General features: G+C 44.7%; 1 protein-coding gene across 1 annotated transcript in view; it reads left to right on the forward strand.

Moving 5' to 3' along the window:
• Positions 1–16,601, forward strand: part of LOC130111853 (solute carrier organic anion transporter family member 3A1-like) — a 72,327-nt gene extending 55,726 nt beyond the window's left edge. Inside the window, exons 4-10 of the mRNA XM_056279150.1 lie at positions 5,233–5,505; positions 6,241–6,405; positions 8,660–8,858; positions 9,278–9,413; positions 11,582–11,754; positions 13,418–13,482; positions 16,225–16,601. Of these exons, the coding sequence (XP_056135125.1) occupies positions 5,233–5,505; positions 6,241–6,405; positions 8,660–8,858; positions 9,278–9,413; positions 11,582–11,754; positions 13,418–13,482; positions 16,225–16,601 (1,388 nt within the window). The remainder of the gene's footprint in view (positions 1–5,232; positions 5,506–6,240; positions 6,406–8,659; positions 8,859–9,277; positions 9,414–11,581; positions 11,755–13,417; positions 13,483–16,224) is intronic.
• The last annotated feature ends 974 nt before the right edge of the window (positions 16,602–17,575 follow it).

The following is a 17,575-nucleotide window of genomic DNA, read 5'->3' on the forward strand; positions in this document are numbered from 1 at the left end:
GGAATAGACAGTAGCCGATGCCTCCACTCCTTTGACTGGTAACTTTGAATATGACCTTGACCTTTGATTGGCTGTTTGGTTTGCTCATTGACACAGTCGAAGACAGGCAGTTGCATGAGAGAACAACCGATTTCATGGGGCTGTAGAGGAGCTCAAGCAGGGGTCGTGACAACTTTCTCTTTCGGCTACACAACGTGCACCATTTATTCCTTCCACCGTTACAACAACAAAAAACCCGCGCAGCGGAAGTGTGTCACTGTAAACCCGAACCGAGGAAACAGCAGCTGTAAACTAACGTTCCTACTAGCTCAATAAGGGGAATTATGTAGCCCCATAACCACTACACACGTCCCCCAGAATTCGCCTTAATACGAAAAGTCAGTGTGGCGAGGGGGGCGGATCTCTCTGCCCCAACGGCTCCGCTGAACAGGAGCTGGGGGCTGGTTAACCGCAGGCAAAACAGCAGAGTCCTCACAGCTGGACCGGGGAAAGGGAGGGGCTGGGGAAACAGGGGGCGGCTCGCCGGGGGAGGGGGACAGAGCCGGGGGGCGCCCCCGCCGTGGGGGCAGGGCAAGACCAACAGGGCGGTCTAAGTCCAGGTGAGCAGGCTTGAGGTGGTCCACAGAAACCCGCTCCAGCCTGCTGCCAATCTCCACCACAAAGTGCTTATCTCCAGTGTCCCGTACCCGAAATGGGCCGTCGTAGGGTGGCTGCAGGGGACCGCGGTGCGCGTCGTGACGGATGAAAAGATACTCCGCCGACCGCAGCTCCGTGGGGACATAAGACTGAGAGCCGCCATGCTGAGAAGTGGGGACTGGTGCAAAAGCCCTGGCTTCCTCCTGCAGCGCAGTCCGTTGGCATCTGGCGGACCAGGGAGCTGTGGCGGTGGGAAGGAAATCCCCCGGGACCCGAAGTGGCTGTCCGTAGACCAGTTCGGCGAATGAAGACTGGAGGTCCTCCTTGGGAGCCGTCCTGAGCCCAAGCATGACCCAAGGCAGTTTGTTGACCCAGCGGTCGTCCTTGAGGGTAGCCCGCAATGCGGCCTTCATCGAGCGATGGAACTTCTCGACCAAGCCATTCGCCTGAGGGTGATATGCTGTGGTGCAATGGAGCCTCACCCCTAAACCCGCGGCGATCTCCTCCCAGAGCGCTGACGTGAATTGCGGCCCTCTGTCCGAGGAGAGGTCAGATGGGGTGCCAAAGCGGGCGACCCAGGTTCCGATGAACGCTCGAGCAACCTCAGGCGCTGTCATGGACGAAAGTGGGACGGCCTCTGGCCATCGCGTGGTCCTGTCGACCATGGTGAGCAGGTATGTGAAACCACGGGAGGGGGGTAGGGGGCCTACCAGGTCCACATTCACGTGGTCGAACCTCCTCTCAGGTACCGTGAAAGGTATCAGGGGCGCTTTGACGTGCCGGAGCACTTTGGAGTGTTGGCACTCCACACAGGTGTCAGCCCAGTCCCTCATATCCTTTTTGAGTCCATGCCAGACAAACTTTGCCACCACCAACCTCTGTGAAGGCTTTCTGCCAGGGTGAGACAGCCCATGGACTGCGTCGAAGACCCGTCGCCTCCAAGCAGTCGGAACGACTGGTCAGGGCTGACCCGTAGAGACGTCGCACAGGAGCATGGCGCCGGCATCATCGAAAGCCACATCCCCCAACTGCAGCCCTGTGTCGGCAGTCCTGCATGTCTGCACTCCTGGGTCGGCGGCTTGGTCAGCCGCCATCTGGCTGTAGTCGAGTCCCAAATGGGCGGCACCAGCAATGGCCCGGGAGAGACAGTCAGCGACCGGGTTGGATTTCCCAGCGACATGCCTCACGTTGGTGGTAAACTCTGAGATGTAGGCCAACTGTTGCTGCTGGCGGGCTGACCACGGCTCTGCCACCTTGGCCATCGCGAACACCAGCGGTTTGTGATCGACGAAAGCCGTGAACTGACGGCCCTACAGTAGGAAACGAAAGTGCCTAACAGCGAGGAAAAGGCCAAGCAGCTCACGATCAAAGGTGCTGTATTTGCGCTCTCTCAGGTTCAACTGCCGGCTGAAGAAGGCAAGCAGCTGCCACGCACCGCTCACCCACTGCTCGTAAACAGCGCCGACAGCTTAGTCCGAAGCATCCGTCGTGATGGCAATGGGCGCTCCAGACACAGGGTGAGCCAGCATCGCCGCATCAGCCAGGGCGGCCTTCACATCCTTAAAAGCCGTGTCCCTCTCTGCAGACCAGTCCACAGCGTGTTTGGGGGCTGTGCCCTTCAGAGCCTCATATAGGGGGTGGAGGAGATCGGCAGCCCGGGGGATAAACCGGTGGTAGAAGGACACCATGCCAATGAACTCCCGGAGGGACTGGGCCGTGAGTGGGCGTGGAAAGTCTGCGACGGCCTCCACCTTAGATGGAAGGGGGGCCGCCCCGTCCTTTGTGACCCGGTGGCCCAGGAAGTCGATGGTGCTCAGACCAAACTGGCATTTGGCCGGGTTAACTATCAACCCGTGCAGGCTGAGTCTCTCGAAAAGGGCTCTGAGGTGGGACAAGTGCTCGGACACGGAGGTGCTAGTGACCAGGATGTCATCCAGGTACACAAAGAGGAAAGGCAGGTCCCGCAACACTGAGTCCATGAGGCGTTGGAAGGACTGCGCAGCGTTCTTAAGCCCAAACGGCATGCGCAGGAACTCGAACAGTCCGAACGGAGTTGTCACAGCCGTTTTGGGGACATCAGCGGGATGGATGGGCACCTGGTGGTATCCACGGACGAGGTCCACCTTGGAAAAGATCACTTTCCCAGCCAGGTGGGCGGAGAAATCTTGGATGTGAGGGACCGGGTAGCGGTCCGGTGTTGTTGCGTCATTGAGCCAACGGTAGTCACCACATGGACGCCACCCACCCGCCAGGCTTAGGCACTATGTGGAGGGGTGAAGCCCACGGGCTGCTGGAGCGACGGATGATGCCGAGGCGCTCCATGTTCTCAAACTCCGCTTTAGCGACAGAGAGCTTGGTCGGGTCGAGGCGCCAAGCTCGGGCGTGCACCGGCGGGCCGGTGGTGACGATGTGGTGCTCAACCCCATGTTTGGTCGTAGATGACGAGAATGTGGGCTGAGTGAGGTCAGGGAACTCGGAGAGAAGATGGAGAAACACGTCCTCATTGGAGAGCATGCTGGACAGCCTGACGGAGCCTGTATCGCTGAGTGCACACGCGTGTGAAGCGAAGGTGACGGCGTCAATCAGGCGTCGATTCCTGACATCCACCAGCAGCCCATGAGCACAAAGAAAATCTGCACCGAGTAGGGGAAATGCCACGTCGGCGGTGACAAAATCCCAGCTGAACCGCTGTCCATTAAAACACATGTCAATGTGCCTCGTGCCGTACGTACGGATAGAGCTGCCGTTAGCAGCTTCCATGGGAGGGCCGTGAGCGCCCGACAGGGCGTCCACACTCGATGCAGGTACGACACTCCTCTGCGCCCCAGTGTCGCATAGGAAACGCCGCCCCGAGATGGAGTCTCGCAGGAAAACTAGCCTGTTGTCCTCCACGCCGACGCCCATGGCCACTAGTGAGCGCCGGCCTTGGCGTTTCCCGACGAGCTTAAATTGCACGGGGAGGTGCACTTTTTCGCCTTGGCCCCGAACTTTGCATGGTAAAAGCACAGGCCGGGCTCCTGTCGCCGACCGGGAGTTGCCGCGGCGACCACCATGGAGTCACCAGGTGGTGGCGTGTGGGGGTGGGCAGGGGTGAGCGCGGACGCGCAGTGCTGCTGTTGGCTGGCCAGGAAGAACTTGTCAGCTTCTTCAGCTAGCTTGCGGCAATCGGTAATGCTGTTCTTAGCCAAAGCGGTCCGCACCTGAGCAGGCAGTTGTCGCAGAAATAGTTGTACAAAGAGGAAATCAGGTGTGTGCGCCGGTCCCAGCAGATTCAGCATTTTGTCCATGAGCTCGGATGGCTTGCTGTCACCCAAGCCTTGCAGAGAAAAGAGACGGTGGGCCCTCTCGGCGTCGGAAAGTTCAAAAATCTTCAAGAGGTTATCTTTGAGCCCCTTGTATTTGCCTGCCGCCGGAGGATTTGTAAGGAGACTCACCACTCTAGTTGCAGTCGAACATCCGAGCGCCGATACCACGTAGTAGTATTTAGTAGCATCATCCGTTATTTTGCGGATAGCAAACTGCGCTTCCGCCTGGGCGAACCATGTCGTTGCCGATGACTCCCAGAACTCTGGCAATTTGAGAGAAACCGCGTTGATTTCATCAACCATGTTCGTTCGAAAGATTGTCTCTGATAACTACCAAGAGACAAACGTCGGGGTCACCAGTGTAGAGGAGCTCAAGCAGGGGTCGTGACAACTTTCTCTTTCGGCTACACAACGTGCACCATTTATTCCTTCCACCGTTACAACAACAAAAAACCCGCGCAGCGGAAGTGTGTCACTGTAAACCCGAACCGAGGAAACAGCAGCTGTAAACTAACGTTCCTACTAGCTCAAAAAGGGGAATTATGTAGCCCCATAACCACTACAGGGCCATCATGTTGGAGCAAGTAAGTCTTACACTAAGCTAACATCTTTCAGAGATCCCATTTTAATATTGTTTGAAGGTATCGGTTTTGTTTACTGTGTGCACTGTTATACTCTGTCAAACAATATTGAAATAGGTGGCAGTCTTTCCTTGAATAAAGGGTGGCAGTCCACAACCAACTGTTGTTGTGGACTATATACTGGGGAAGTATTTGTTTGTTCTCCATTTGCGGGAGATGTTTTTAGGTGGCTAATTGTCCATCATGAGCAAAGTGCTTCCACATTATTATTATTATTATTATCATTATTAGTTCAAGAGTAAACAAAATATCGGCTTGATATCGGTATCGGCAGATAGCCAAAGTGGTGTTTATCAGTATCGGAAGTGAAAAAGTAGTATTGGGACATCTCTAGTAATAATAGCAAGATAAATACTTAAGAACAAACAATAGAGGGGTTGAAAGTGTATCTCACAATAAATGAGAACTCACTCAGTCATCTGGTCAATTTATCCTGTTTTTACCCAAACCTATAGCATGTTTGTCTATTTCAAACTTATAAAATCTGTCTTTACACCTGGCAAAAATATGCATATGGTCGAGGTCTAAGAACACACCCAGATCCAAATCGTTTCACCCAAACCACCAGCAGAGGTCAGTAGATAACCATTTGGCCACAGTACTGACAAAGTAAAAATTGTATGTGTTCCCTTTCACCTCCTCCTGTCCAGGTAAGCTGGACATCACACCAGATGACCCTCGCTGGATCGGTGCCTGGTGGGGGGGCTTCCTGCTCTGCGGTGCCTTACTCTCTCTGTCGGCCCTCTTCATGTTTGGCTTCCCCCAGGCCCTAGATGAGCAGGACGTGGACAGTGGAGGGGAGAGTGAGCAGGCCATGCTGCCTCCCTCCCTGAGCTCAGAGTACCAGGGCTCCAAGCCGAGCAATGGATCAATGCATGGCTTTGACCTCAACAGCGGGCTAACTGTCTGTGAGCATCTGAGAGGTGAGGAGGTAGAGCAGGATGAACATGTTAAGAGGTGAGGTAGTTGAGGAGAGGAAGAGGTAGGGAGACTAGATGTGATAATGAGCGAGAGGTGGGGAGATACAGGGGGCTAGAAGAAGGTGAGAGGGTTGAGAAGTTGATTGGTGAGGGGGTATAAGTTTGAGAAAGATTTCGAAAGAAAGACAATCATTTCCCTATAATGAGAACGGAGATAAAGCATTAACCACTGTAGCACTGCCAAACTGACACTGCTCTACAGAAATGAGAAGAGATGATATGATATATTAATTTTATGTTAAATATCTTTGTAGTTAGAAATATGGTAGAGAACATTCACAGTTGTATTAAGACACTTCACCAATGCACATGGATCCAGGAAAATAGACTTGGGAGCTGAAAGAAAAAGGCCTTGTATTACATCCCTCTCAAACATGTCAACCATGCCCCGGTAAGCATAGCAACACTGAATAAATGCTGCATATTGGCACACGTACTGCATCTGAGGTGCTTCCAGTAAACATTAGCCTTAAGGTTCCAGAGAAGCTCTGAGAATGGGTAATCTGGAATTCCCTGCAAGTGTTTAGTAAGTGGTCATACCAACATACTGCTGTAATACTGCTTGTCTCTTATCATCACCTCTATGCCTTCCTCTCATGCACTTTGTTCTCTCTCTTTACCTCTGTTTCCCTCACCTTCCCTCTCCCTCCCTCTCTCCACTTCCCTCTGTCAAACAAGTTATCCCACGGGTGACAAAGCATCTACTGTCTAACCCCGTGTTCAGCTGCATCACCTTGGCAGCCTGCATGGAGATTGCTGTGGTTGCCGGTTTTGCCGCCTTCCTGGGCAAATACCTGGAGCAGCAATTTAACCTCACCACCTCCTCGGCCAATCAGCTCTTAGGTAAGTGGGTCAAATATACAGGGCCTTGGCGTCACAAATGAAGATTTGGTCCAACTTAATGGTAATTGGCAGATACCTGAGCATGGCTTTGTTCCAACCATGCTGATCAAATCTCAGAGGATATGTAAGAAAATAAAATATGCATATTGACAGCAGGGTAGGTGGTCACTAGGCCTGGTTTAATTAATTGCAAGTTATTCTTTTTTTCTCTAAAGACATGTTTTTGTTTTGTTTTTTTTTGTTTTGTTTTCCATTTTAGCCTTTATTATTAGACAGGAAACACAGGGTAGAGAGAGAGTATGGGAAGACCTGCAGCCAGATTTGGAACTCAGGTTGCTGCAATCAGACCTGAGCCCTCATGATACACACTTAACTGGCTAAGCCAATAGGATGCCCCCTGCAAATAATTCAGAATCAGATCAAATCAGGACAGCTCTTGCAGCCTTTTTGTTCTCAGTCATAAAAAGTACACTAAATTTACTCTCAAATACTCTTTAAGGTTTGTGGCAGTTTATGGCACTCATTCTATTGTTAAAACTACTAAATGCCACCCAAGTGACACTCAGTATAATTTTAAAGTTAACATTCATGAAATATTTTAAAGTATTGAATGTCCCAAGTCTTAAGGACATCTAATATTCCCCTCTTGCTTCTTGCGTTCTTCGTATGTGTTCAACTTATTTCCATGTTTTAGAAAAAGTAATTTGCAGAACAGTTAAAAAGCTGACATAATTCCCTCTAGAGCTGGGCAGTGTTTCAGCACAGTTCACTTGATCTGAAAGCCTTTTTTTGAAACCTCACCTGCTGTGTTCTGACCCAGCTACCAGGTAATAGGATCAGAGTTTAATAGGGGTTCTCCAGGATTAATCAATTCTAAAAATAATAGTTAGTAAGGATATACCCCTGTGTGACAACACTAAGAAATATCCCAATCCATTAAGAAGAGCAGAGTCACTACTCACCTTCAGTGATAGGTTAAAAAAAAAAAAAATCTTCAAAGATACATCTTGTGTCCCTTATCCCTCCCTGAATTATGTACCCTGCTTTACTCCTAATCTGCGTCCAGCAAGTAAGAATCACTTCTACTTCTCTCCTTAGCTCTTAATTTATTCCTTTGTTTTTTTTCAAACACCCCTTAATCCTGATAGAATACTGTTTGGGTGTTATGGCTTTGACCTTTGACCTCAGCACTGTTGGTTGCTAGTAATGTTGCTTATCTAGGTATTGGAGCCTATATTTCAGTACTGCACAAATTGTTCATCCCTCTGGATAAGACTGAAAGCTTAATGATTAAAAGGTAAAGAAAAAAAAACAGAACCCCATCTGAAATGTCTATTTAAGATAGTAGCGCTCTTTGGCAAGCTCTTTTAATTATAAATCTGATTGCAAAATGAGGAGTAACTCAGCTTTGGAATCAAGAACAATTTATTGTCATCTCATTTGTGTACTTGCGTACACAAAAGAGACAAAATTTCGTTTCTCCCAGCCCACAGCAGTGCAACACAAAAGACAAAAATACATATCCAAAACCTCCCAAAAAACGACACCATCAAAAACATACAAAACCAGAGAGAACAAAGCTACAAATAAATAAAACACAAACAGTCAACTACACAGTCCATTCAGTAAATTTGCAAGACAATTAAAAATTTTCACTGTCAAGAGAACGAACACCAGCCAGGATGACTGTCGCACTGCCGGTCTGCATGGGCTAGTAGTTAGCTTAGCCTGCCCCGCTTCCACGTTCTGTCAGAGTGCCCTCGGTGTTTCCTCTTTGGGTGCAGCTGCGGTCATTTTTGAAAGAAGTATCATATAGCTCAGGTCTTTCTGTTTGCATGCACAGTGTTGGACAGTGCTGCAAAACCCAGGCTCTCCTGGTTCATTCAAGACCCCCAAAATTAAGGCCGGGCAGTCATTCAATATTATTGTTTTTCATCATTCAATAGTATTGTATCAATATGAAATTCAGATATTTTCACACTGTGATACACATTTTTTTGTTCTCTACATTAATGATATCAAGAACCTAGGGTGTATTATTTGAAAAATTGTTTTGGTTTGATATTAGACTTGACATTGCCAAATAGTTCCTTGTGATGAACCTCAGTTGGGTTCTTAAATGTTATTTTTGTATATGTAAGCAGATTTTACCCAGCACTTCTCAAAACCTGTACAAGCCTAACAAACATGCTAACAACTACAGCTGGTAAAACCTCTAGTGAAACACTGGGTCTCCGTGTCGGTTCTTCCCCAGGGATGACGGCCATCCCATGTGCCTGTCTGGGGATCTTCCTAGGGGGCCTGTTGGTTAAGAAGCTGAACCTGTCAGCTCTGGGGGCCGTCCGCATGGCCATGCTGGTGAACCTGGTGTCCACTGCCTGTTACGTCTCCTTCCTTTTCCTAGGCTGCGACACAGGGCCCGTTGCTGGGGTTACAGTTGCCTATGGCAACGAGTAAGTGGAGTGACTCACTGATGTGTGTTCTTCTGAATGTTTTTTTGAACGCTGTTCTATCTCATGTTGTTATTACTGCTTCATCTCATGTACGTAAACAGGAAATGTTTGATTTCTCCACTGACCTGCACTACTGACAAATGTTAGCCAGAGCAGCCAGCCTTTTTTTCAATGCTTAAGTCTCACATTCAAGTTCAATTTCAAATTTACTGACAGCCAAGTAGTATGTTTGCTCAGACAAGCAGTTTTTCTGTCACTGTAAAATTATGTAATTGTGATTTCTATATTTTATTTCAATTGTATTTTCTATAGTTTTGTTCACATCCACTATACTGACATCTATACTGACTATACTCACTATACTCTATACTCACTATACTGACACACACGCCTCATGCCTTTTTTGACTTCCTCTGCAGGACGTTGCATTCCTGGCAGCGACCAGAGTCACCCTGTATCAACAACTGTAACTGCTACACAGCCTCAGTCAGCCCGGTGTGTGGCTCCAATGGAGTCACCTACCTCTCGGCCTGCTTCGCCGGCTGTACCAAGCCAGTGAGTGGACACAGACTTTCCCAGGGCTGGGCGCACTAAACAAAACAAATCATACTGACTGAAACAAGTTGTGTTCTGGAGCCAGGTTGACATTATTCCTCTGTCTTCCAACTTTAAAATACCCCCCCCACACACACACATGAAAGCAAATGGGGAGTAGGCATCGAAGACACAAAGCAGTTACTACTCCTAGTTTGGTTTGTTTTGATTTTATTTATCCATCCATTCATTATCCAAACCGCTTATCCTGCTCTCAGGGTCATGGGGATGCTGGACCCTATCCCAGCAGTCATTGATTCATTTATTCTTTTATTTGTGCAGTTTTTGCCAGAGTGGTGTATTCTCTTAAACTTATTTTTCAGTGTGACGCACGTGACATTAACCGCTTTTTAGTGTGTCATTATCGTTGCTTAAAATGAGTGTGAACACAGTTCGAGACACATGTAGCACGAAAAATATCTTACTCTCTAAATACAATAGTGAAAAGTAATTATTTAGCTTTCCATTTGGAATTTGGTACTATTTGTGCATATGTAAATTATATATTTTTTCAACTAAGGACTAAGATAACTTACGATCCTTTAAGGAGTAGCAATTAGTTTTTATATTGTGCTCTCAGTTATTAAATAAAAGTTGGTATTGCCTCACTTTCCCAGGAGAGATCTGATTTGGAAACATTTACTTTTCACATACACATACCAAGTCGTACCAGTAAAGACGTCAAACCCTTGACCATGTAGTCCCACCTTTAATGTCCATTTAAAGAAACAGCATTGGAGCAAACAGTATTTGTCAAATCAAAAGTCCACCCAAGGATTAGAGAATGCTTCATTAATGCCTGTTTTCACCTGTGCTTGGTTTTATATCGGTTTTTAGGATAGCAGTCATTACATAAACTGTAGTATTGTGTCCTCCTATTCTGTATTTGAGGGATATGATTGCTACATAGGTTATTATAACAATTCCTGTGCCATACTCTAGATTGAGCACTCATAAAGAATCCCAGTTTAGACAACAAGCCAATGACCAAATGTACTAATCTATCAGCAGTAACCATACAGGACAGTCAGGCCCTTTCCCATTACTTTTGCATTAACCCTACACCTTATTTTGGACCGCCCTCGATTGTGTAGCGGTCCTTCAGAACAAAGATACGAGGAGTAGGGGATTCTTTGTTCTTCAATGACATAACTTTGGTGTATTGTTTTATTTATTTATTTGAGACATGCCCTTTTCTTTTTTTTCTTTTTTTTTATGTGTACAATTTTCACCATAGTGTCATTTGTTCCCTGATTTGTCGTGTAAATGTAATTTTTGGAACAAAAAAAAGTTTCTATTAACATCATACATAGCCATTTTCCTAAGATGTTTGTGATGAAGAATCAATAATATAATTCGTTGTATGCGTATTGAACTTAGATATTCCAACTGAGTAAACTTTTGCATAATTATTTACAAAGAAATACTCTCATTTGTATACATCTTTAACAGCACTGGTAGCCATTTTCAACCTACTTCAGCCTCAGTTCGCAATGCCTTCATTCGACTACTCATTTTCAACCACCATTAAAACCATTCTAATCATTTTTGAGTCTGCATCTGGAAATACTCCGTTTTGGAGGGCCATCTGCAGGGCTAGATGAACACTACCCCTCCATCCCAAGTAAAATTGGGACACGCTACACTACGCAGGAGGACGCAAAACAGAGGGGTAGGGCCGAGTGGTAGGGTGAAGGGGGAATATTGGGACGGGGCCTCAGTCTACACTTGCATGAATCTACTGGCCTATTTTATAGGCAACGTGTTTTATCAAACTACCTTAACCAGCTGTTTTATGATGGAGTGTTTAAAGAATGTACAATGAATACAGTACAGGAAAGTTGGATAGAAAGACATTCATATGAACAGACAGACACAGACAGACTGACAGAGAGAATACAACATCTCATAAACCATAGTCTCGTTTTCTGTCTCCTGATCTGTCCAAGGCAGAGAAAACAGTGTTACAGGGAAACAGGATGGCATTCGTCAGATTTCATGAGTCACAGAAACTGAGTCAGCCTATACCCTATTTCTTTCCCTCCTTCTTTCTGTCTTTTCATTATGTCTATCCCAATCTTCCCTTCCACCCCCACCCTTTCCTTCCCTCTGTTGTTTGTTTTTCTCAGAACCTGACTGGTTGTACCTGTATATCCAGTAGCAGTGAGGAAGCAGTGGCTTTGCCTGGGAAATGCCCAAGTCCCGGCTGTCAGCAGGCCTTCCTCACCTTCTTGTCTGTTATCTGTGTGTGCAGTATGATTGGAGCCATGGCCCAGACACCCTCTGTCATCATCCTTATCAGGTAGGAAAACGACCTCAGATGCTGATACATTGTCATAAAGAGATACTCTAACACCACCACCACCATACCAAACACAAGAATTAGTCCTGGTGATGTTGATGTAGAGACATGTTGACAAACTGGGGAGTTTCACAGTACAAACACACACACAGTCAGGACAATGCAACTTCTAACCGACCAACATAGCACCACAGTACATACTGAGACATAGGTAACAGGGATTTGGATCAGTCTTGTTGATCATAGTACATACTGAGACATAGGCACCAGGGATATGGATCCGTCTTGCTGGGCTTCTCTTGGACATCCTAATCCCCCCCTTTTTTTTTTCTACCAAATTGTATTGACCAATTACCCCACTCTTCTGAGCTGTCCTAGTGGCTGCTCCACCATGGCCCTCTGCCGATCTGGGGAGGACTGCAGACTACCTCATGCCTCCTCCGATACATGTGGAGTCACCAGCTGCTTCTTTTCACCTGACAGTGAGGGCATTTTGCCAGGGGGACGTAGCACATGGGAGGATCACGTTATTCCCCCCAGTTCCCCCTCCCCCGACCGGCACCCCGACCGACCAGAGAAGACGCTAGTGCCGCGACCAGGACACATACTCACATCCGGCTTCCCACCCGCAAACACGGCCGATTGTGTCTGTTTGGATGCCCAATCAAGCCAGAGACAACACAGGGATTCGAACCGCCGATCCTCATGTTGTTAGGCAGTGGAATAGACCTTCATGCTACCCGGACGCCCGGACATCCTAATTCTGACCATAACCATCCCCCTGCATGTGTGACATAATATCATAGTATCCCATCCTGATACACGGTGCAGGGACAACAGCACTGCACAAACAGGACCAAGAAATAGTGCAATGTATATAATAAATAGCAGCCTATGCATATCATTCCACATAGACAGTAGACTATGGAAAGTGTCGACTATTTACCCTGTATGCACTTTATATATCACTCCACATATAGACAGTAGAATATAAATATCACTAAATATATAGACAGTAGACTTCATGTACCGCTCTATATGAACCCACCTTTTTAAACTAGCATACTCACTTTAACAACACCAAATTCACCTTCTTTTATTTTCTCTTGCTGATATATGCTCTATTGCTTATTGTGTGTTTTATTGTTGATTGCACTAATGTTTTTATTGCTTTGTTTTGTTGCATTTGATGTGAGCTGACCTTGAGTGTCATTAAAGGTGCCTTTAGATAAAATGTTTATTATCATTATCATCATTATCATTATTATTGTTGTTGTTGTTGTTATTTATTATATAAATAGCAGACCATACATATTATGTCATATAGACAGGAGACAATATTATTTACTGGGATTAGAACCAATTTTGTGTGTTTTCACCCTACTCTTTTTAATTGTCATGCACACGGTAAATTAAACCCCAAACCCAGCAGTGTTAGTGCCATGCTCACTAAGCTACACAGGGCATGAAGCTGCAGCCCATGTAATAACCCTTATACCTTGCTCAATGATTGAGCTGCACAAGGCAGTTAGACACACTATTAAGTTCAATATTCGAGGACAGCTATTCCAAATCTTTAAGGATAGGTATCCTGGTTGTTCCAGTGTTTCCAATTATTTCAAGTTTTCCAGGATGTTTATTCCAGTTGTTTCTGTGGTTTCAGGACTGTCAGCCCAGAGCTCAAGTCTTACGCCCTTGGGGTTTTGTTTCTACTGCTAAGACTGATTGGTAAGAAACTCCAAAGAGATTGAGCTATCTAACTTTCATTTTATTCGTGTCAGTTACACATATTCTCATGATTGTCCTTATTCACTTTACATATATTCCCAACAGCTAACTTCACTATATCAACTACATTTTCAATACAACAAACCCATTAGAAGCAGCTCTAGCTTCATTTGTGCTGGTAGTCATATCATTTGAAGGGTGTAGTTGCACTTTGCCCTGTGTCTTTTGCATATTTAACTGTTTCACTGTAGTATTGTTCTATGCTTGAAGTGTCAGAGTGATTTTTCACCATTCATATTTAAAAATTAATGGTTTGTGCTTTAGAATGAGTATCTGTAGCTAGTGACTGATAGAATAGTGATGGCACACTTACAGTATAAGCTCTTATAAAACACTTGCTAACATTAGCAGATGGCTAAAAAAATTAATAACAACCTTTTAATTGTTAAGTAATTGTTAACAATAACATTACAAGAAAAAAAATTAAAAACAAAATTTAATTCATATTTAGAACAGTCATTTCTGAACTTGAAAGTCAAGCTTAAGCATACAGTGCTAAGTGGTTAAGGTTAAGGCAAATATTTTGGTCGAGAAAGCTAAGTCTGGTAAGTTCTGCAGGGGAACTGCTTTTAGACATCACATCTGTACAGGCTGAAATTATCACTATAAGCAGTCAATCACTTTAAGTGAAGGTAATTTTTTTTTCAAATGACCATCTAATGGATATGTGTGTACTTGTTAAATTAATATAGTATAATAAAACAGAGAACCTTTCTATTTTTCTGGATTAGTTGACTAAAAGACAGTAGCTTACTGTAGGCTATTGTACTGTCACAAAATGTGAGATGTTTCAAACAGGAATTTATAAGGGGACAAGCTTGCAGTAATATCATATATCGTTGTCTAAAGGTATATTTTTAATGACAGTTGGCCAAAGCTAAAAATGAAAGTGAGTCTATGCCACTTTATACTTACTGGTGATTTTGGAGGTGGATTTTCAGCCCGCAGGTGGCGCCACTCATTATCATGAGAAGAAGGGGAAAATATTTTAACATTTTATCACTGGATTTCCTGAATTACCTTGGTTTTAGAAAAAATTTCTTATTTCCTATGTGTGAAAGACCCAAAAATTATCACTTCAAGCTGTTTGATCATAATAACCAGATTATTTAGTTGTTGTATGTCATTATTTACATGTTAAAGTTCGTATATTAAGGGCCATTTGATGAAAATGTGTTTAATAAGTTAAGATTTAAAAACGCTTTATTTACAAGGTAGTTCATGCCTTTGTAATATTAATTCCAGTCCAATCCTACATTTGTAAAAAAAAAAAAACCAAAAAAAAACAAACACAAGACTTACAGATGACCAGAAATGTAAAGCGCTTTGAGTGGCTGTTGCAGCTAGAAAAGTGCTATATAAAATGCAACATGATTAATGATTGATTGATTGATTGATTGATTGATTGATTGATTGATTGATTGATTTAAACAGTGTTATAGCAGGAATGATACAGCCCTGTGATGATACAGCCCTGTGATGGACTGGCGGCCTGTCCAGGGTGTCTCCCCGCCTGCCGCCCAATGGCTGCTGGGATAGGCTCCAGCATCCCCGCGACCCTGACAGCAGGATAAGCGGTTTGGATAATGCACAGTATAGGAATGATTCCGTCCAGTGACTTTTGTTCAGTATAACTATGATCCCTTTATGCCATTTCCCCTATACTGGGAAGATGTTTACATATAAAAGGAAGGCACTAGATAGAACATTCCAAGCTGTATTAATAAAACAATTATTTATATTTTTAAGCCACCTGCTGACATTAACATTTTCTAAGCGCTTATACGTGCCCTATTACTCATTTATTAATCACTGTTTACAGCTACTCATTATAAAGCATCGACGAAAAATAGAAAATTGTCAAAAAGATGCAATTTAAAAATTAAATATAACATGTAAAGGTAAAATATAGAAAAATGAAATACAGGCCTGTGTTGCACCTGTTATTTCAATGGGGCCTCTGTCAATGAAATGCACTAATCTGAACACAATTTGATGCATTCATACTTGATAGTAAAATGTGATCTCTGGTCGGTCTGCATTCAGCTGGGTATGTCGAAAAGTATGCTCCTTTTCCATTTGTTTAAAGTTATTTGTAATTGCGGTAGAGCTCACACATGGCTTATGTTAGGTGAGACAACAAAGGCAGTGTTCAATATATCCATATAATGTGCTCCTATGTCCAACTGCAGTGTGTGTGTGGAGAGGAGGATGTGGGTCTGACACTGTTGCCAGCAATGGCGGGAGTATGTAGTCCTGCAAACCTGCACCAATGCATAATGGATGTCTCACATTCGTAGGTGGAAGGAGGCCTGTGATTACATTTGTTAACAGTTTCACCACCTTCTGTGAAGCCAGCATACCTGCCTCCGTGCCCCTGTGTCTGCCATAAACGCCTGGCATTCTGGTCTTTCGATGATTGCGTCCAGACTATTCAGAACTCTGAACACAATGCAAGCTTGTCCATCTTGAGAGGTGGTCTGGCTGATCCCATCACAGTGTGAAAGAAATGTGACTTTTGAGTGTCCAGACTTGCCAGTTAATGCAGCTTGGCATAATCAGAAGGCTGCGGTGACACTGAAATGACAAGTGTAACCGATGTGGTGAAGTAATAATGTAAAATAATGTAAACTAGAATGTTCTTTGACCTTTTGACCTCCTGTTCCCCCCCATCGCCCCTAGGATTCATACCTCCTCCTCTCATCTTCGGCATGGGCATCGACTCCACTTGTCTCTTCTGGAGCACAGTGTGTGGGGATAAAGGTGCCTGCATGCTGTACGACAACGTGGCTTACAGGCACCTATATGTCAGCATCGCCATCGTCCTCAAGTCATCTGCATTCCTCCTGTACGCTACCACCTGGCAGTGTCTGAGGAGGAACTACAAGAAGTACATCAAGAACAGCGAGGGCTACCTCACCCCCACCGAACTGTTTGCCTCCAACATGACTCTAGACAACTTGGGCAAGGAGATCACCCAGAACCCAGCCACCAGGACAAAATTCATATACAACCTAGAGGACCATGAGATGTGTGACAACATGGAATCAGTTTTATAGTGGCTGTTATTTTGCGATTTGCCCGAAGGACTGTGATACCAGAATGTCTGTCTTTGTTTTAAAGAATGTGTTTCATCATTTCCAAAGGGGTTCTGGTTTTCTGCTGACGCAAAAAGAGACTGAATTAAAAAATGCCCCATGACTCAACTGAAATTGAAGAGTTTATTTCTAAAAGGTGTACTAACCATGCCAGGGAGGGAAAAAATCATTACCTTAAGTTTAATTGTCTTTAAAGTCTAGAGGATCCAGTGTACCAGCGTTATTTTTTCCAGCTAGGGATTCAAGTTACCTACTGCGTAAAACAAAATAGTTATTTCAAATTCTGTACAGGTAGTCATTTTAACATTATTTCAATATTTTCAAATGGAATCTCATTTTGGAATAAAACCCTTAAAGAATAAAAAGGTAGATTAATTTCAAATTTACTGTCAGACCAAGGTATGTGACAACCCTGCTGAAAATGTGTTACAATTTAATACTTCAAATAAGGAATATTTATGAGTTGGCTATTATCGATTCGGCAGTTTAATTTTCACTAGAATTTTCTGATGAAGCATTGATTAGATTCAGCGATCAGAAATACTGATTAAAAAGAGAACACAAATAACATGCTTTCACAACACAAGGAAGTTCTTCATTTTTTTGGCTCGTGGTTGACTTAAATCCCCCTTCGTTTTTGTTTTTTTTTTTGCTGGTGTCATGGAACTGTTTTTTTTTTTTTTTTTTAACCAGTACAACTTAAAACTTGGGATCAGTCTGGGGTTCCTTGTCAAGAGCAATTTGAAAGGAAATATGATGGTGGTGAGGTTTACCCTAAAGATCTCCCTATCATGGGACAGCTGTGCTTACTGCTAAGCATTCCTGTTTCAGCCTGGGGTTGTTCGAACTGTGAGATATAATTTTCATTTCTCACTCATGCTGCAGCTATTCTTTAGTCTCACATGAACTACCTAGCCTTGCCTCAAACAGTTGTT

This window comes from Lampris incognitus, chromosome 4 (genome assembly GCF_029633865.1).
Source record: "Lampris incognitus isolate fLamInc1 chromosome 4, fLamInc1.hap2, whole genome shotgun sequence".
In the NCBI taxonomy this organism is placed as follows: Eukaryota; Metazoa; Chordata; class Actinopteri; order Lampriformes; family Lampridae; genus Lampris; species Lampris incognitus.